We start from the raw sequence: 21,707 nt of genomic DNA, 5'->3' as shown, positions 1-21,707 counted from the left end.
CATTACATCTGATTTAAGGTATCCTGCATGTTGTCCAAACATGTGACCAAACATAATGAAAGAAAGAAAGAAAGAAAGAAAAAGAAAAGGAAATACCACACTGGAATGCAGCTCTCTGGAAAACCATGTGATTTTTGCACTCTAGATTTCAATGATGAGCTACAACACATGTAACAAAGAATTGTTTAATAGAACTATTATCAAGGACATTTTTCAGGACATTTTACAGGTGTAATATTTAAGCAAAAACACACAAGAGGTCATGATGTACATTTTGGTTATTGGATAGTTATTTTTTTTAATTCCATACTCGCCATTTTACTATAACAAATAAATTCATTAAAACTTTAATCAAATGAACATATAATTATTTTAATTTATTTAATTTTTCAACATAACAATGCATTATTTTTTAACAAATGAAGTGCTTTTATACAAATTCTCTCAGCACAATCCAAAAACAAAATTTTGGTCACATGAAGTACTGCACAACAGAACATCACAAATGTGAGATAATGCTTTAATACATTATTATTATTTAATTAGGGTAAATATTACATTATATTGTCTCACCCCCCCCCCCCCCCCCCCCCAATTTCCCACATCCATTTAAATCAATCTTTTGTTTAGGTGTTTCTGTGGTTTTCTGTGTTTTTGCCATTTGTTCTTTTCATTTTGCTTGAAATCTTTCTTGTCTCTTAAAAGGTTTGCTTTAGATATACATTTGATGTACTTAGTTGCACAGAAATAGTCTTGTTATAAATAATGTTAATATAATTTCCTGGATATATATTCTTGGATAATCATTCTCAAACTGATTAGTTCAAACTGCAATCAAGTATTTAATAACATGCACACCCTGCACAAAAAAACAAAAACAAAAAAAAAACTTGCCAGACACTTGCGTTTAAACTTGCATTTAAAATATACAGTATGTTTAATAAATACTTATATAATACATGTTTGACAGGTTTGTATTGTGAAAAGAGGGCGAGGAGCACAAAATTACAATGAAAAAATTAATTAGTGTGACATGAGACTATTTAGATAAGTGACAGAAAGAGACTGTAGAAGTGAATATAAAAAGGGATTGTGAGTGGCAAAGAAGACCAAATCCACCATCAACATTCATTCTGCAAGCTACAGTAAGAGACAGTTTGTGTGAAGATGTGGAGGTTAGCGTGTTTCACTTTGGTCCTGCTTCAGTGTGTTACAGGTAAGGTCTTAGTCTCACAATTTTTAGGGTATAAACATTTATTTACACTAAGGTTTTCTAACTTTATTCGTTTCTATGGCATTTGTAGTAGTCATGTTCCTGTGCCCTGTGAGATATTTTATCTAAATAAATTTGGATGTCACATGCAGCCACATGTCTAAAGTCTCATTAATAGGGGCACATAGAACTTATAGTTCCAGCACATAGAACTCACATTTAGTAGAACTGAAGCAGGAGCTGTCTAACACTGAAACTGCCATCAGTGCTTCCAGAACCCAATAAAGTTAGTAGATTTGATATTTGTTGGACAGTTTGTTTCTCCTACCTGCCCTCTCTGAAGGCAACAATCTTACAAAAATATTATTAACACGTGTTGTTTAGAATGTTTGGGCTGTTTAATCTGGTTTCAAAGAGCTTTGCACAGTGCCATTAAGCTTTAAATATCTGACACTGTGTTTACCACGGGACTGCATGGTTCAAGAGCAGAGCAGGTTCATCAGAGCTGCGTGGGAGGGACGGTCTTGCTAGTTTCTTGAGTTGCGGCCAGAAAATGCATTGTGTAGGAGGGTCAGTTCTGGTCGGCTCAAGTGCCGCGGCAAATGGCCAGTCCATCACTGGAAGCCAGTGATGTTTTAGTGCAGTGTGTGGACTTTTCAGACTATCTCTTAGGAACAGTTGGCGAATGTTCATCGAATACAGAACTTAAAACAAATTGTACCTCGATAAAAATTATTATTCATTCATTATGCATTGATTTAAATGTAATTAGTTTGGACTATTTACTGTGACGTAGGGTCACTCAACTCTCAGTGGGAAGGACTACAAGCAAACAACTGTAACCATTCTAACACTCCAAATTTAGTTCAGGTTCAGGCTTTTTGACATGTTCATGAAGATTCGTAAAAACCTTTCCCTCTAATATATACAACGTCTCTTTCATTGCAGGTTCACTTTCTCAGTTGAATGGTAAGAGCCCCTCTCATTCTTTAGATGTTGATAAGAAGTCAGATTTTTGAAATGTTTATGTGAATAGCTCTTTCTTTCTTACTCAGTTTGTGGTCAAGCCCCTCTAAACTCCCGTATAGTGGGTGGTGTAGATGCCCCTGAGGGGGCATGGCCATGGCAGGTCAGTTTGCATAGCTCCACCTATGGAGGTCATTTTTGCGGAGGATCCCTTATCAACAGTGAATGGGTGCTGACGGCAGCTCACTGTTTTCATAGGTTCGATTCACATAAACACACATCTATCTATCCAACCACAGATTTAAAATCACTGTTCATACCAACTCTGAGACTGTTCTTATTTGTACTTGTACTGTTCTTGTACATTATTTCTTTGTATTCTTCACTTTCATCCTCTCTGCCTGTATTCAGTGTCAGCATGTCTACTGTACAAGTGTACTTGGGAAAGAGGACACTGCAGGGAGTTAATACCTATGAAATCATCAGAAATGTCACCCAGGTCATCGTTCACCCCTTCTACGGCAGCAACACCAACGACAATGACATCGCTCTGCTGCACCTATCCTCCCCAGTCACCTTTAATGACTACATTAGACCCGTGTGTCTGGCAGCCCAGAACAGCAGCTTCCCTTCTGGCACCAACAGCTGGATCACAGGCTGGGGAGATGTTGCATCTGGAGGTACACACACTCATTCTTTCACATAAATACGTCTACTCTGAACATCACAAATTGATGATTAAGTGTGTATTTGTGTATGTTTACTTGCATAGTGAGCTTATCTGCTCCTGGGACTCTGCAGGAGACTATGGTTCCAGTAGTGGATAATTCTCAGTGTAATAATCTTCTGGGTGTTGGATCTGTCACCAACAACATGATATGTGCTGGTTTACTGCAGGGAGGCAAAGACACCTGTCAGGTACAACAACCAACTAGATAATTATTATTTATCCAATTGTGCACACAAACAAATGCTCTTTGTCTGAAAGTCCATTAGGTTGTTAACATATATCTTTATTTATCTATACTGCCTTTTTGAAATCTTTGAGGGTATTTTCCTTTAACTTTCAGCCCAAGTTTTAATGTGAAATTACAGTCCTGTAAACAAAAACACATTTTTCTCTCTAACTCTTGCTTTAGGGGGACTCTGGAGGGCCAATGGTGAGCCAGCATTGTTCAGTGTGGGTTCAGTCTGGTATCACCAGCTGGGGTTATGGCTGTGCTGACCCCAACACACCTGGTGTGTACACCCGCGTTTCACAGTATCAGGACTGGATCATGAGCACTGTTGGCCAGAACTTTCCAGGATTAGTCAACTTCGACCCTACAAGCTCATGCCAACCTACTCCTAATACCTCACCTGCTTCGACTACCTTACCACCTCCACCCTTTCAATGTAATGCTCTCTCTCTCAAAACTACACACTTACACGTTTATGCCTCCTAAACAACACCCACTTCTTTACATAATGCTCTTTATATGTGTGATTGTTTAGTTTCATTCTCCTGTCGTGGAAGATGTGGTCAGAAGTCTGACAGCCGCAACCTGTGCAACTGCAATACTCGCTGCCACGTAAACTGCTGCAGAGATTATAAAAAGCGATGCGTCAGTGAGTATACACAAACAAATACATACAGAAACTAACTTTATCTGTTTTAAACAAAATTACTACAGCATTTTCTGCAAAGACCTTTGTATTTCTCTCACTTGATCCATGGACTAATTGTTTGTTTTTATGCCTCTACAGGAAGAGACTTGAGGCAACTCTGAGAATTTTGTTGGAGTTTCTACTAATGGTTAAAGTCATTTTAGCAAGCTACAAGGACCAAAATCATAGGGACTGCAATCAATTTACCGCAAGAACTGCTGCATTTACTTATCTTGTTTGATTCTCTCTCTCTCTCTCTCTCTCTCTCTCTCTCTCTCTCTCTCTCTCTCTCTCTCTCTCTCTCTGCTGTTTTTGACTTTGAACTGCAAAGTAATTGTCTAACCATTTAAATGTCAGCTTTGCTTAGAATAAAGCTGAATATATACATGAAGAACTAAAGAGCATTTTATTCAAATTCATCTATGTCAAAAATTAAATGTGTTCTTGCAAATGTTATTTTTCGTACTACACAGTACATAAACAATCATATATAAATTAAATAACATTAATTAAATACTTCTGGCTTGTAACCAATGGTAACATAAAACAATGACTTTTAACATCTTGTAACTACTTTATTGCTGAACAGATACTTTAGAAACAAGAACCAGAGCTTACACCAAGGCACACTATCTGCCATATTGTTCCAATCAGATATTTTTCTGGAACGTGACTTGTGTATCTCCAGCACCTCTCCGCCAGGTGGAGCCTTCAAACTCTGCTCAAACGTGTAACGTTGTGGAATTCCCACTTGGCTACCACAGGCTGCTCTGTTTGAATGTTTTTTTTTTTTGTTTGTTTTTGTTTTTTTTAATTCTCTTAACTAGTGGTACAAAAAAAAAGAAAGTAAAAAAGAATAGTAGCAGTAATATAATAACAGACCAAAAACCAAAAACCAAAAACCAAAAACCAAAAACCAAAAACATGAAAGCACGCGCGCGCGCGCGCGCGCGCACACACACACACACACACACACACACACACACACACACACACACACACACACACACACAAAGGCCATATTACGCAAAATAACTTAAAGTACTATACAGTTCCACAATTTTAATGTCTTTCTTGTTAGTACTGATATTAATGGAATATATATAATTTCCAGAGAAAGAAGATGCTTCTGTATGGTAAATTTACGGAGCCCCTAAAGGGCCAAGATTGTGGGGGGAACAATTAGTGGCGTGGGAAAAAAATAAGCAAATGCTTTTGCGTTCTCTTGCAAATAATTTTGATAATTTGTGAAATTTAAAAAACCCAAAATTACATTTTTATAACACAAATTAAAGCCACTAAACAGATTGTCAATAAATCAAGATACATTTTGCCACAACCTCTTGCTGATGACACTGCCAGAAATGTTACTTTTTTACATTAAGTCTTTTAGTAGACAATTTTATCCCAAGGAATAACAAGCATAACAAACAATTTGTCATACAAAAGCCAACGACACTGTCGCTAGTAGCTACCATACAATATTTTATCATAGCTGTGAGGATGGGGCATTTGTAACACTAGTTATGAAATAGCCTAAAAATTTTATGAATGAATGGAAAGATTGAATTTATAAAATGTTATGAACATTATTTTTATTAAAGTATCAAGCTGAACAATGTTATTCCTGACTAAAAGAATTAGTATCATATTAAGGCAAAAACTATTCAGTACAAAGCAATGACTAATAGCATTACTTTGAGGTGTGCTCTTATGTGAGATACAGTGGGCTTATATAATTTCAAGTGTTACCAGCCAATGTAGTCTTGGTGGCAGTTAATGTTCCTGACTTCTTGTAGCCTATTAAATGTTGGGACATGTTTTTCTTATACCGTATGGATTTGTAGTGGTCTATGAATTAGAAAGGAACATTTTAATAAATTACCACTGGTCTCCCCTATTTAACATCTCATCATATTGCTCATAATTAATTAAAAATAATCTTCAACGACTCACAACCTTGTATGCAGGCCTACTATTATCAATTACATCAACATATGGATTAAGTCAGCACATCAACACATAAACATACATTCAATTCATTTGGAGTACATCAGTTTCTTTATATACAGCAATAAATAAACTGTAAAAAAATATCTGTAATTTTAACGGTAAAGACTGTAAAAATGCTACAGATTTTTTTTTAAATTGATTAACGAGTATTAACTGTAAAATACACAGTACATTTTTTTAAATATATTTTAAAAGACAATACAGTAGTTTTTACATTATGTTTAACAAGAGAGTACATGTACTTTTTACAGTAAATTATTGTTAAAATTACGGTAAAAAACAATAATCGGGCGTTCCCACAATTCCCTGCATGACCCATCATATTTCATTATATTTTATGGGAATAGTTATGCTTCTTCATTTTTTTTTTTTTTTTATATCAGTTGTGTACATTGGGATGTTCTGTTTTTTTTTACATTTTTTTATGTACTTTAGATTTCACATGTGTTACCCTGATGATGTTTTGTGTTTATGTGAGTGACACTGAGCACTGTCTCTACATGTTTATTGATCATTGCTCCTGGAAGAGCCACTATTCATGTGATTGATGATGAGGTCATGATAAGACTGTACAGTAGAAGTAAATAATATGGTTGGAAAAACTGAATGGCCAGTAAATTAAGCTATTGATTAAGTGCCAGCTATAGGCCTACTCCACTTTACTCATGATGATAACATTCATTTTTAAGGTGAACATAATCCAATCTTACTGGAAATGCTAAAGAACAAGTTGTTTTTCACCAGGTACAATAAAAAAATGCATAATACTTTCAAATAAATTGCACATTATAGCTCTTTTTCTATACTTCGATTTTTTTCTCCACAGATTAATTAGATCATGATTTAAAAAATTTCCTGTTATGGACTGGGACAAAAAAACAAGACAGAACCTCTGCTGGCCCATTACAACCCACACCAAACAATGCCTCACTGTACTGTATATCACACAGGCCTATGCATATAATACAGATAACTGCTCACTGTACTGTCTAGTTGATATATATTGATGTTCACTGTATTTTGATATGTAATGCACATTTGACTGCATTTATTTTGTGATTTTACTGACTTGATTAACTTGATCTGTATTACTATCCAATGTTTTTAAAGGAATATTCTGGGTTCAATACAAGTTCAGCTCTATCGACAGCATTTAAGGCATAATATTGATTTCCACAAAAACTAATTCCTTTCTTTAAAAAAAGCAAAAAGAAATTACAGTGAGTCATTTACAAAGGAAATGAATGGGGGCCAATCCATAAACGTTCAAATACTCATTATTTCAAAAGTATAGTCACAAAATGTAAACAATTTGTGTGTTAACATGATTTTAGTGTGATAAAATAGCTTACTAACCTTTTCTGTGTAAAGTTATAGCCAATTTTACAACTTTGTTGTCATAATGATGTGATGTCGACAAATCCTAAAGCCCTAAAATAACTGTAAAAATTATTATTCAACGAATTTACAGCTCAAATAATATATGAGTTTTAACAGAAGAATGCAAGTGTTTTTATAAAGTTATAAGCTTCAAATTCTGCCTTTAAACGATTGATTGTTGGTGCCAGATGGGCTGGTTTGAATATTTCTGTAACTGCTGATCTCCTGGGATTTTCAAGCACAACAGTCTCTAGAGTTTACTCAGAATGATGCCAAATACAAAAGACATCCAGTGAGCAGCAGTTCTGCAGATGGAAATGCCTTGTTGATGAGAGAGGTCAACAGAGAATGGCCAGACTGGTTCGAGCTGACAGAAAGTCTACGGTAACTCAGATAACCACTCTGTACAATTGTAGTGAGAAGAATAGCAAATTAGAATGCACAACATGTCGAACCTTGAGACGGATGGGCTACAACAGCAGAAGACCACGTCAGGCACTTTATTAGGACCATAGTGTTTCTAATAAAGTGCTCAGTGAGTGTATATAGGCCTAAGCACTACATGGCTTGATTCATGTGTCCTTCACAAAGACGAATTTCTCCAGGTCTCCGTCTAACCATTAGATGACCAGGTGGAGGATCGGTGATGATCTGGGGGTACTTCAGCAAGGCTGGAATCAGGCAGATTTGTCTCTGTGAAGGATGCATGAATCAAGCCACGTACAAGGTTATCCTGGAAGAAAACTTGCTTCCTTCTGCTCTGACAATGTTCCCCAACTCTGTGGATTGACAATGCTCCACGCCACACAGCCAGGTCATTCAAGGTGTGGATGGAAGACAACCGGATCAAGACCCTGTCATGGCCAGCCCAATTTCTAGACCTGAACCCCATTGAAAACCACTGGAATGTGATCTTGAGGAAGATAGATAGCCAAAAGCCATTAAACAAAGCCAAGTTGCTTGAATTTCTGCACCAGGAGTGACAAAGTCACCCAACAGCAATGTGAAAGACTGGTAGAGAGCATTCCAAGATGCACGAAAACTGTGATTGGGAATCAGGTTTATTCCACCAAATATTGATTTCTGAACTCTTCCTAAGTTAAAACATTAGTATTGTGTTGTTTAAAAATGAATATGAACTTGTTTTCTTTGCCTTATTCAAGGTCTGAAAACGAGGCATCTTTTTAGTTATTTTGACCAGTTGTCATTTTCTGCAAACAAATGCTCTAAATGACAATATTTTATTTTTAATTTTTGAGAAATGTTGTCAGTAATTTATAGAATATAACAAAAAATTTCATTTTACTCAAACACATACCTAGAAATAGTAAATCCAGAGAAACTGATCAGTGGTCTGATTTTAAAACTAATTTTAACCACTCTACAGATTTATTAGCAAACTATAGTTTTGGCAAGTCGTTTAGGACATCTGCTTTGTGCATGACACAAGTAATTTTTCCAACAATTATTTACAGACAGATTGTTTCACTTTTAATTGACTATATCACAATTTTAGTGGGTCAGAAGTTTACATACACTAAGTTAACTGTGCCTTTAAGCAGCTTGGAAAATTCCAGAAAATGATGTCAAGCCTTTAGACAATTAGCCAATTAGCTTCTGATAGGAGGTGTACTGAACTGGAGGTGTACCTGTGGATGTATTTTAAGACCTACCTTCAAACTCAATGCCTCTTTGCTTGACATCAATGGAAAATCAAAAGAAATCAGCCAAGACCTCAGAAAAAAAATTGGGGACCTCTACAATCTGGTTCATCCTTGGAAGCAATTTCCAAACGCCTGAAGATACCATATCCATCTGTACAAACAATAGTACGCAAGTATGAACACCATGGGACCACGCAGCCATCATACCGCTCAGGAAGGATATGCATTCTATCTCCTAGAGATGAATGTAGTTTGTGCGAAAAGTGCAAATCAATCCCAGAACAACAGCAAAGGACCTTGTGAAGATGGCGGAGGAAACAGGTTGACAAGTATCTATATCCACAGTAAAACGAGCCCTATATCGACATAACCTGAAAGGCTGCTCAGCAAGGAAGAAGTCACTGCTCCAAAACCTCCATAAAAAAGCCAAACTACAGTTTGCAAGTGCACATGTGGACAAAGATCTTACATTTTGGAGAAATGTCCTCTGGTCTGAAGAAACAAAAATTGAACTGTTTGGCCATAATGACCATTGTTATGTTTGGAGGAAAAAGGGTGAGGCTTGCATGCCGAAGAACACCATCCCAACCGTGAAGCGTGGGGATGGCAGCATCATGTTGTGGGGGTGCTTTGCTGCAGAGGGACTGGTGCACTTCACAAAATAGATGGCATCATAAGGAAGGAAAAATTTGTGGATATATTGAAGCAAAATCTCAAGACATCAGCCAGGAAGTTAAAGCTCGGTTGCAAATTGGCCTTCCAAATGGACAATGACCGCAAGCATACCTCCAAAGTTTTGACAAAATGGCTTAAGGACAACAAAGTCAAGGTATTGGAGTGGCCATCACAAAGCCCTGACCCCAATCCGATAGAATATTTGTGGGCAGAATTGAAAAAGCATGTGTGAGCAAGGAGGCCTACAAACCTGACTCAGTTACACCAGTTCTGTCTGGAGGAATGGGCCAAAATTCCAGCAACTTATTGTGAGAAGCTTGTGGAAGGCTACCCAAAATGTTTGACCCAAGTTAAACAACTTAAAGGCAATGCTACCAAATACTAACAAATTGTATGTAAACTTCTGACCCACTGGGAATGTGATGAAAGAAATAAAAGCTGAAATAAATCATTCTCTCTACTATTATTCTCACATTTCACATTCTTAAAATGAAGTTGTGATCCTAAGTGACCTAAGACAGGGAATGTTTTCTTAGGCACATAAGATGTTTCACAAAAGCATTTGTCTTAAGATGGTTATTTATATCTTCAACTTTAGTGTGTCAATAGGAAATATAAATGTTAGACTCCCAAACATTACTTTTGCAAATAGAAAAGATTAGAATAGAAGAACAGGGAGCCCTGCACAACAGAACATTCTACATTTCACATTCTTAAAATGAAGTAGTGATCCTAACTGACCTAAGACAGGGAATGTTTTCTACGATTACATGTCAGGAATTGTGAAAAACTGAGTTTAAATGTTTTTAGTGTATGTAAACTTCTGACTTCAACTGTATATACACTACCGGTCAAAAGCTCATTCTTTATTATAATTTTTCACATTTTAGAATAATAGTAAAGTCATCAAAACTATGCAATAAAATAAATGGAACTATGGGAATTATGTTGTGACTAAACAAACTTCAAAATAAATCAAAACTGTGTTATATTTTGGCATCTTCAAAGTAGTCACCCTTTGCCTAGAATTTGCAGACATGTACTCTTGACATTTTCTCAACCAGCTTCGTGAGGTATCACTCTGGGATGATTTTTAAGGAGTTCCCATCTATGTTGGGCACTTATTGGCTGCTTTTCTTTATTATTTGGTCCAAGTCATCAATTTCAAAAACTTTTTTTTTAAAATTAAATTTTAGTTTTAAAATGAAATAAATTAATATGGTGGCACAAATATATTTTTGTCTACAAAAATAATTTCAAATATTTAAGCATACGCCTTCAGATCAAAAGATTTTTAAGATCATGAGAAACATTTCAGTCAAGTGTTTCAAAACTTTTGACCGGCAGTGTGTGTGTGTGTATATATATATATATATATATATATATATATATATATATATATATATATATATATATATATATATATATACAGTACTGTGCAAAAGTCTTAGGCACATGTTTCACAAAAGCATTTGTCTTAAGATGGTTATTTATATCTTCAGCTTTAGTGTGTCAATAGGAAATATAAATGTTAGACTCACAAACATTACTTTTGCAAATAGAATAGATTAGAATAGAAGAACAGGGAGCCCTGCAACAGATGTCATGGTCCCCACAAAGCCCCCCTCTGAACATTGTGTCTGTCTGAGATTACATAAAGAGACAGAAGCAATTGAGACAGCCTAAATAGATAAAAGAACTGTGGCAAATTCTCCAAGAAGCTTGGAACATCATATCTGCCAACAGCTAAGAAAAACTGTGTCCAGGTGTACCTAGGAGAATTGGTGTTGTTTTAAAGGCAAAGGTGGTCATACCAAATATTGATTTAACTTTTTTATGTATACTGGACTTTGTATGACATTAAGTGATAAATGAAAACTAATTATGGCATTATTTTTGAAGACATCCTCACTATGCAACATTTTTCACAAGTGCCTAAAACTTTTGCATAGTACTGTATATATATATATATATATATATATATACAAATTAGTTTGTACCAATACCAGTGAAAATTCACAATTAATATGCTGTTATTGTTGAACACACTCCATTATTATCTTAATATAAATATAAACATATTACATAAAACACAATGGCAAGTTGCCTTTGTCTTTCTCAATTAAGTAAACACTGCTTCATGTTTTTTAATTAATCAGTCATAATAATAAAGAAGTAGTGAGCTCGTTATCGTGTTACAGTTGATTGAGTCATAAGTGTCCCAATGCTCACCTTTGACATTACTTTGATGGTTTTTACGGTGATTTCTGTGAATTTTAAGGGAGCGAACGTTTCACAGAGACAGCCTTAGAAATGGCTGACTCACTGACCAGTGCTCTGACTACCGAACTAGGGAGCTGATTGAGATGCTCCCATTGTCATCATTCATGTATGGTCCATCATCTGGTTGTTCCTGTTATACTTGTTTCTGCAGTCTTTTGCACATGATGTCTTAACAATTATTACAAATTCCTGTGTCTCATTGTGGCTGCTATGGCTTACATTATTGCATATCCATGGCCTGTACCTAACAAGTGAAACAACAAAGTGCCTTTGAACTGTCTTTTGAATTTTGGAAGTGAGATTAAAGGGAAACTTCACCCCAGAATTAAAATTGTTCATTAACACACCCTCATGCCACCCCAGATGTGTGACTTTCTTTCTTCAGAAGAACACAAACAAAGATTTTTAGAAGAATATCTCAACTCTATTGGTCCTTTAAATGGAAGTGAATGGTGACCAGAAATCTTAAGGTCCAAAAAGCATATAAAAGCAGCATAAAAGTAACCCATAAGACTCCAGTTGTTAAATCTATATCTTCGGAAGCGATATGATAGGTGTGGGTCAATATTTAAGTCATTTTTTTTACTATAAATCTCTACTTCCACTTTCACATATGAAAGTCACATGTGGCACCTTTTTAGTTTTACTTTCACATCTGATTTATAGTTAAAAAATAACTTAAATATTGTTCTGTTTCTTACCCATACATTATTATATCACTTTTGAATATATGGATTTAACCACTGGAGTCTTATGGATTACTTGTTTACTGCTTGGATTACTGCTTTTTAGACCTTCAGATTTCTGGCCACCATTCACTTGCATTGAAAGGACCAACAGAGCACAGATATTCTTCTAAGAATTTTCGTTTGTGTTCAGCAGAAAAAAGAAAGTCACACACATCTGGGATAGCATGAGGGTGAGGAAATAGTGAGAGAATTTTCATTTTTGAGTGAACTATCCCTTTAACTAGTGTGTTGAGCTGCATGTCAGCAAAGAAACCTGTCTGAAAGTTTTGAAAGTGTACTCAGTCAGTGTTAAGAAATGCACGTAACCACTGGCATTATGATGGCCATGTAATGTCTGTTGTATGTTACCCAGGTTGCCTGATATATAAGCTGTGATTTTTGGTGTGAATAAATACTGTATTATTGGTGCTGTAGTCTATTACTGTGCTTCTATATGACCACCGTAATTATCCAGGGCCCCCCATAATAATTGTATGGGACAACCCAGACAAACACTTATTAACATGTTAATCTGATTCACAAACAACAAAGTAATTCTATGTTTGTATGTCCTTATATTAAGTCTTTTACAGTATGCTCGGTTGCCTTTTGATATCTGAATGATGAGCAAATTCTAAGAAAATACGTTGACAGGCTGACAGAAGGCTTATTCCAAGGCTGATATTCAGGATTTTGTGTTCTTTATCTTGCCGGATCTTGAGATCTGTGACATTGCCTCCAACAATGATGTTGGAGGTGAGAGAAGTGGAGCAGAATCTGGGAGCCATACAGATCACATTTGAAAAGCCATTAGATAATCACATCATCAAAGAAACATCACAGATATCCTGGACACTGAGGGCCAAATATATGAATATGAAAACACAAATATTTGCATTCACACATGCAGACAATTGATGTCCCTTTGCTTAAAGTGAAAAAAGAGCATGGGAGAAATATCTCGTTACAGCTGACTTTGGCTTATTTTTAAAATCATAAATTTGAGAATTAAAAAATTAAGACAATTTATAAATGTGTAAAATACATTTGAGTTCTATTTTCTTATTTTATATTTTATAGATGAGGTTGGTGGCAGAACACACTCAGTTGAACTGTTAGAATATTTGGCCTTTAAGTACCATTGTTGTGCATTCTTGTGCATTGTTGTGCATTGTTGTGCATTCAGCTGAAACTTCCAAAATATCAAAAATGTCTGTTTTAACACACACTGAGTCACCTGTCCTGTGTCTGGCTTTTATGATGACAATTTCTGAAAACAATTTTCTGTACATAATCATTTAGGCCATAGTCTGTGTCTTTGAGTCTGAAGGCTATTATTATCGTCATGCCTTCCACTTGCATGTTTTTGTCATGTTTAATGTGTTACACGTCATTTATTCGTGTTACACATCCAGACACAAAGAAGTTGTCACGATTACATAAGAAACTTTGTTTTGCTTGACATAAGGATCAAATGCAAGGTGATAACCTTGGACATTCAAAGACATTGATATCTTAGTAAGACTTTACAATAAGATTCCATTTGTTAACATGAACTAACAATGAACAATTGTCTTTTTCATTAACTAGCATTAACAAAGATGAATAAATGCTGTAAAAAAATATATTGTTCATTGTTAGTTCATGATACCTAATGCATTAACTAATGTAAACAAATGGATCCTTATTGTAAATTGTTACAGATATTTAAATTTATTTTGCAATTCTACAAAATCTGCAATTCTGCAATTTTTTCCTTTTAAATTTAGTGTTAGCCAAGTTTTGCTACATCCTTCACAAAAAATAATTAGTAAGATTAAGACACAAATTATATTAAACAAAATGATTAAAAAAGAAAAATATGTCTCTGTGTCTTCTCCAAAGATGATCTGAAATTTTATTTTACTTCTTATATGACTGCACAAATAAAGCTGATTAACTTATTAACTATTTATGAAAAGCAAATAACAAGCACTAATTGTGAAAAAATAATAATAATTTGCTCAGTGAAAAGTGACTGGAAATGAGTTTGACAGCAGTGTATTACAAAAAGAATGTGAAGAATGAATGATGAAGAAAATGGAGGCGGAGCATGACAAATAAAAGGGCAGATGAGTGACGAGAAGATGCATTACAGAAGGAGACCAGTATATAAGGGATTGTGAGAGTTACAGAGGACCAAATTACCATCATCATCCATTCTGCTTCAAAAGAAAGAGTGAAATGAAAATGTGGAGTTTGACATGTGTGACTTTGGCCCTGCTCATATGCATCAAAGGTAAGGTTTCATGACTTTAAGGCATGTTTTCTGGATTAGCTACAACTTAGAGAGAATAGTAAGCATGTATTAAAGTCATAAGCATATACAATACAACTATTGATAAGTAATAGGTTCTTTGCCGTAAAAAATATAAATAATAATTTCTCTGTGTGTAAAAAAATTTAGATGATCCAGGAGATAAATAAACACTTTATTTTTTCCATGTAATAAACCAAATTCAGACCTAAATGTTGAACAGAAGTAAGCTTTAATATATGATATTGTATATCTTAGTTGTTTTAGGTACTGGCTGGTTTTTATTTTAGTTTTTGTAGATCATTTCCTTGAATCCGATCACTAAGGCTTTCAAACATGACAATACTCAGGTAAACAGAACTGAGAGCTGTTTAAAGGAATAGTTCACCCAAGAATGAAAATTATCTCATCATTTACTCACCTTCATGCCATCCCAGATGTGTATGACTTTCTTTCTTCTGCAGAACACAAACGAAGATTTTTAGAAGAATTTCTCAACAGCTCTGTTGGTCCTTACGAAGTGAATGGTGGCCAGAAATCTCAAGGTCCAAAAAGCAGATAAAAGCAGCATAAAAGTAATCTATAAGACTCCAGTGGGTAAATCCATATCTTCAAAAGCTATATGGTAGGTGTGGGTGAGAAACAGATCAATATTTATGTGCTTTATGTGTAAATCTCGACTTTCACTTTTACTTTCACATCTGAAGGTCACACGTGGCACCTGTTTAGTTTCACCCACACTTATCATATCACTTTTGAAGTTATGGATTTAACCACTGGAGTCTTACGGGTTACTTTTATGCTGCCTTTATGTCTTTTTTGGAGCTTCAAAATTCTGGCCACCATTCACTTGCATTGAATGGACCAACAGAGCTGAAATACATGATCCCTGCTTAGTTGACCAAGATGTATAAAAGTCTTGATGTCTTCACCTTTAATGTGTACTATGTCTTTTTCATTGCAGGTTCACTTTCTCAGTTGAATGGTAAGCGCGCCTCTCTTTCGATAGATGTTAATATGAAGTTGCATGGTGTTTAAATAGAAACATCTGTAATGTGTATTTCGCTCTCCCCCTTTTCCACAGTTTGTGGGCGTGCCCCTTTAAACACCCGAATTGTGGGTGGTGTGAATGCCCCTGATGGGTCGTGGCCATGGCAGGTCAGTTTGCATAGCTCCACCTATGGAGGTCATTTTTGCGGAGGATCCCTCATCAGCAGTGAATGGGTGATGACGGCAGCTCACTGTATGCCTGGGTAAGAACCTCTTTAACACACATATGCACAGATTTTTCGATTGGTCTTGGTATAGGCCTATTGCTGTTTTGTTTTTGTTTTTCACATTTTTTCTCTGCCTGTATTCAGTATCAGCGTATCCACTCTACGTGTGTACTTAGGAAGGAGGACACAGCAGGGAGTTAATAAAAATGAAATCTCAAGAAGTGTCAAAACAATCATCAAACACCCCTCTTACAACAGCAACACCAACAACAATGACATCACTCTGCTTCGCCTATCCTCCCCAGTTACCTTTACTGACTATATTAGACCTGTGTGTCTGGCAGCCCAGAACAGTGTCTTTGCTCCTGGCACCAACAGCTGGATCACAGGCTGGGGAGATGTTGCATCTGGAGGTACACACACTCATTCTTTCACATAAATACGTCTACTCTGAACATCACAAATTGATGATTAAGTGTGTATTTGTGTATGTTTACTTGCATAGTGAGCTTATCTGCTCCTGGGACTCTGCAGGAGACTATGGTTCCAGTAGTGGGTAATTCTCAATGTAATAATCTTCTTGGTGCTGGATCTGTCACCAACAACATGATATGTGCTGGTTTACTGCAGGGAGGCAAAGACACCTGTCAGGTACAACAACTACGCATTTGAGTATGCACACCTATACATACCATTTCACTTCCATCAAGACCTAATTTCTTCTGTGTCCACGTTAGATTGTTCTGTAAGACAGTAGCGTACATGCACAAGGGCCGTACTGTCGAATGGCTTTTGGCATGACGTGTACACTCAAAAGCCATTCAAATTTCTGCCCAAAGTGAGATATGTAGCTAAAAATAATTCTTTTGTCATAATTATGCCCATTGACAGCCCTTTTATACACTCATCTTTGCAGTAGTATCAGTGTCATCATAAAATACAATAACAGAGGGTATTTATTATAAGGGTGACAGAGGGTGCATATAGGGCTTCATAGCGTGTTGTCAGCGCATTAGCGCCATGAATGCAGAATGTGAACATGACAAATTACACATTATATACAGCATCTATATTACTTTCAAGCATCACTGAGTGGTTAAAACAGCTTCTTTTAATTATCTCACCTGAATTCTATTCATATAATTAGGCATGTAGTCATTGATAACACATTTTAATGTCACAGGTGTCTGAATGTTTGCAAATAGTATACTGCTGCTCGACTGTTTCAATCATCTTTCTAGCTCTGAATGAAGAATGAAGATGAACTTTGCCATGAGTGTTTCGGAGCCTTACAGACAGGATCATTACTGATTTCACTGATATCTCTCTTCCAGTCTTTCCTGTCATCCTTCACTGTCCTGTCCAAAAGTCCCAAAAATAAAAAAGTTCCATAAACATTAACAGCAACAGAAAAACATTAAATCTCTCCCTTTCCTTTTCTGTTTTACTCTTTCTTTAGGGGGACTCTGGAGGGCCAATGGTGAGCCAGCAGTGTTCAGTGTGGGTTCAGTCTGGTATCACCAGCTGGGGCTATGGCTGTGCTGATCCCAACAGCCCTGGTGTGTACACCCGCGTGTCTCAATATGAAAGCTGGATCAGGAACACCATTGGTCAGAACCTGCCGGGTTTTGTCACCTTCAGCCCCCCAAAATCATGCTCTTCTGCAAGCCAAAGTAAAATTCTCTCTCTCACACACACTTTCACAACTGTACAGATTTATACTCTCTTAATAAAAGACACCTCTTTGACTTACGCTTATTTATATGTACATTTGGTGTAGCTTCATCCTCCTGTCGTGGGAGATGCAATGAGAAGTACAGCATCCTCAATCGTTGCAACTGCAATACTAGCTGCCACATAAACTGCTGCAAAGATTATGCACAGCGATGCACCAGTGAGTCCAAAAGCACACATACAGTATCTATAATTACACAAATGTGTGTTTTCTCTAGTAGTGATTTTGTATGTTGTTTTCAAACACCTTGTTCACAACTCGTTTTAGAATCTATAAAAATAATTTTGGTGAATTCAGTCCTTCAAACTACAATTCAAATATAACCATATTTTTGCTATAGCTGTTGGGTAAACAAGTGAACACAATAAAACCACACTGGTATACTTTAACGCAAGGGTGTCTATTTGTCACATTTTTATTGGAACAAGTTGTCACGTGTGTTTTAATTGTAAAAATAAATAAATAATGCAATTCATTAATTACAATATTTCTTGTTAAAATCAGTGGCTTGAAATATTTAAGTTACCTTTTACGTTTTTACTGTTCAATTAATTGTTTTGGTTTCATAATTGTTTTGCTATTTAAATTTAGCTGAAAAGCTTATAATGAGCTGTTTAATGGCAAGTTTCATTGTGACAACTTACCTCATATGGTGTGACAACATTCCACACTATTTGTCAACATTTGTTCAATAGCTGTACAATATATTTTTGTTGCCAAAACATTAAGGTATGTGACTACAGAAATTGACTTTCAAAAATGAACCTACCCTGTGAAAGATTTACAGAGTAAAATGTGTGACTACTAGCCCCAGTGTCCCTTACATGTGTATCAAAATATTGGTGCACACCCTAAAATGAATTAAACCTCCCGGGTTTCGGCACCAGTGCAACAAGGTAAAAGGGAAAGTAGGAAGCGAGAACTGGCTTAACAACAGAAATAACCATTTAATGATTAACTTGCCTGGCATGTGACAAACACATTCCAGGCAGCTGCCCGTAACACTCTCTCTCTGGAACTGGTATCCAGGACTTGATTAGCCTGATTAGGTGTGCAACATCACGACCCGACCCTGTCCTCCTCCCTGCCACAGTTTACAATCTTATGATACATACAATTTAATATATATATTGTTTGCAGAGTTGAAGAGGTTAAACTCTGAATGCATTTATTCCAGACTTATCTGTCCACCAGTACGCTCTGTTGCTCAGTCTCAGGAATTATCATTTGTTTTTATGTCTTTGCAGTGTGAGAACACCTTGCCACTTACACACTCCAGTCAAATGACGAGGAAATTCTACTTCTGGTCAACGTTGCTTTGGAAGCTCTGCAATTATAACTAGTACCAATGCAAACAGCCTGCCACAGAACTGCTAACTTCACTCAGGGTTGTGTGAATGTGAATACAAATTGTTTTCCGTTCAACAACAACACTTACCTCAGTTTTTGTATGTAGTTTTTTTTCTCTCTCTTTTTCTTTAATAAGATTTATTGTGAGCATTGGCAAAGATTTGCAAATATTAAGCACAATTCTTACTGTCTCTAAATCAGCATAAAATTACTTGAAATTTAAATGTAAAATTAATTTCTTAATATGTGATCAGTTTGTAAACTCTCATGACAAACAAGTGAGGCTATTTGTTTAAGTTATAATTCAGTTTTGTCATTAATTTAAAAAGGGCTTGACCACATGTCATTTTTGAATTATTGAACATATGAATAATAATATTTCATGCTATTCTTATATGTGATCTGTGTTATATAACTGACATTAAATGGCAGAACAGTCAACATAACTTTAATGACGTAAAAGAACTTAAAGAAACATAAATATAAACACACACACACACACACACACACACACACACACACACACACACACTCACAGTGGCCGCGTGTGTGTCTTTCTCTCGAACTGGCATCTGGGCTCTCTCTCTCCTGCTGTTTAGTTGACTCAGTGCTGGCCGTGCACCTTCACGGCCCGGCCACGCCCTCCTCTTGGTCACAGGCTTTTATCAGAATCAATAAAATAAATACTCCTGAAGTACTCTGTCTTTCTATGTCTTTTGCTGTAATAATCTACTGCAACAGGGGGTGATGTGAAAGGTGCATAATAGTCCCAAGGCTTTTCCAGTACAAATCCAGTCTGATCTCATTATTCGTGGGTATTCTTATGTATAAAATAAATAAATAAATAAATTTTAAAAAATCCCACGTACCTTATTGTACATTTGTATAGATGATGAAACATACAATATGGATGTATTGTTAGAATCTAAAACGTATTTATAGTTTATTTATAGCTTTTCTAAAATATTTCAGAATCCTTTATATGATAAATATACGTATTTGTATTGTTACATTTTTACTATTTTACAGATATTAGGAACGGCACCCCCACCACATTGTACACAGTGGGACAAAAAAGCAGATTTGTATCAAAATATCAGACTTGTAAACATGTGTAATAGCAGCCTAATAGATTTGCAGCTGTCTAGTATCGTTAATATTAATCAAACAACAATAATAAGAGAATGAGATAATCACTCACTGCTCTAGGCTGGATTATTGAAGTACCTTTAAAAAGTATTCATGCTGTTATCAGACAGTGAAGACCAGTAATTTAATGTAAGTTTGTTACATTTTAATACAATTTATTTTGAATTTACTTGAATACTTGATACTGCTGTGTAAAACTTAAAGCAAAGTTTTCTTTGTTCTATTGATTTTAATTTGCTTCTATTGCTTGTAATAGAAACGTCACCCATTATAATGAAGTCATTTATTTATTTATTTTTATTAGAAATTTACTTAGAAAGAGTAAAAAGTACCCACTATTAAACCTACTCTTAGAAGTACATTTTCCCCAAAAAGTTACTTAAATAAATGTAACAGAGTAAATGTAGCACGTTACTACCCACCTCTGGCATTAAATACATTTGATGCCATTGAACATTTAATGAATCTCATTGATTATAAATACAATAAAATCAACCAATTAATTTCATAAATTCAATATAAGGATTTGTAAACATGTGTACATCTCTAAAGTTGTTCATATATAAAATGATTTACAGTTTAAATGTTGTCAATACATGGAGTTTCATTAACAAATTTTGGGAGGAGCAAATTTATTTAATCCGACCAATCACCTTGCCAGAGTAAGCGTATATAAACAGCTGCTTACCTCTACATGGCATCGAGCCTTCAGGCATTTGGCCCCGCACATTTGCCCACAAACAGACCCGAGCGAGAGACTCGGATCGTCGGATGCTACTTTGCTGCAAAGCATTCACGCTCATCAGAACAGCCCTTCCGTCTAAATAATCTTGTTACTTTAAGTGCTATATTCACTCTCTTTCTTTCTATTTTCCATTCACCAAAGCAGATCATAGCGTGAAGCTGCTTTCGCAAACTGGCTGCTTCGGCGCTGTATACATGTCAAACAGCTCCCTATGACTGTTTACATGTTCTCTGATCTAAACTTTCCACCCGGAGCGTTCTGTTGTGTGAGCCTGCCTCCGCAAATGAGCGCAGCTCCGGCTTCATGCCACTTGAGCTCTATTGCAGCTTTTATCGAACATGAGGGAAACAAAAGAACAACTATTTTACTCAATCATATTTCCAACACTCCCCAGCATTTCAATCCGGTTCTCCCGCACAGGTGATTCCCATCAGCCTGATCACCTTCGCCGTACAGCTCGTTTAGTGCGTGTTCCATTTAGTGATTCCGTTTGAAGTCATCTTCCAACATGACTATCACGATTGTTCTCCCTTCAGTGTGCCCTTCGGAGTGTGATTTATTCCATTTGGAACACAGGGGCAATTATGCAACAAGCGAACTTCCTTTCAAACAACCGCTACTCTAATAACAAACATTTTTCCAAATC

General features: G+C 36.0%; 1 protein-coding gene across 1 annotated transcript; it reads left to right on the top strand.

Annotated features, from left to right (window-relative positions):
- The first annotated feature begins 638 nt into the window (after positions 1–638).
- LOC127446416 (transmembrane protease serine 9-like) lies at positions 639–19,931 on the top strand. The gene is made up of 15 exons (XM_051707318.1): positions 639–1,216; positions 2,162–2,182; positions 2,269–2,437; positions 2,591–2,859; positions 2,952–3,097; positions 3,319–3,574; positions 3,674–3,787; positions 14,707–14,847; positions 15,830–15,850; positions 15,950–16,118; positions 16,227–16,495; positions 16,588–16,733; positions 17,542–17,755; positions 17,863–17,976; positions 19,065–19,931. Exons 1-15 carry the CDS (start codon positions 1,168–1,170, stop codon positions 19,067–19,069), a joined length of 2,103 nt encoding a protein of 700 aa, XP_051563278.1. The 5' UTR covers positions 639–1,167; the 3' UTR covers positions 19,070–19,931.
- The last annotated feature ends 1,776 nt before the right edge of the window (positions 19,932–21,707 follow it).

Source organism: Myxocyprinus asiaticus, chromosome 9, assembly GCF_019703515.2.
Source record: "Myxocyprinus asiaticus isolate MX2 ecotype Aquarium Trade chromosome 9, UBuf_Myxa_2, whole genome shotgun sequence".
Classification (NCBI taxonomy): Eukaryota; Metazoa; Chordata; class Actinopteri; order Cypriniformes; family Catostomidae; genus Myxocyprinus; species Myxocyprinus asiaticus.
Note: the sequence above shows the minus strand (reverse complement) of the source record. Positions and strands in the feature narration are given on the sequence as shown.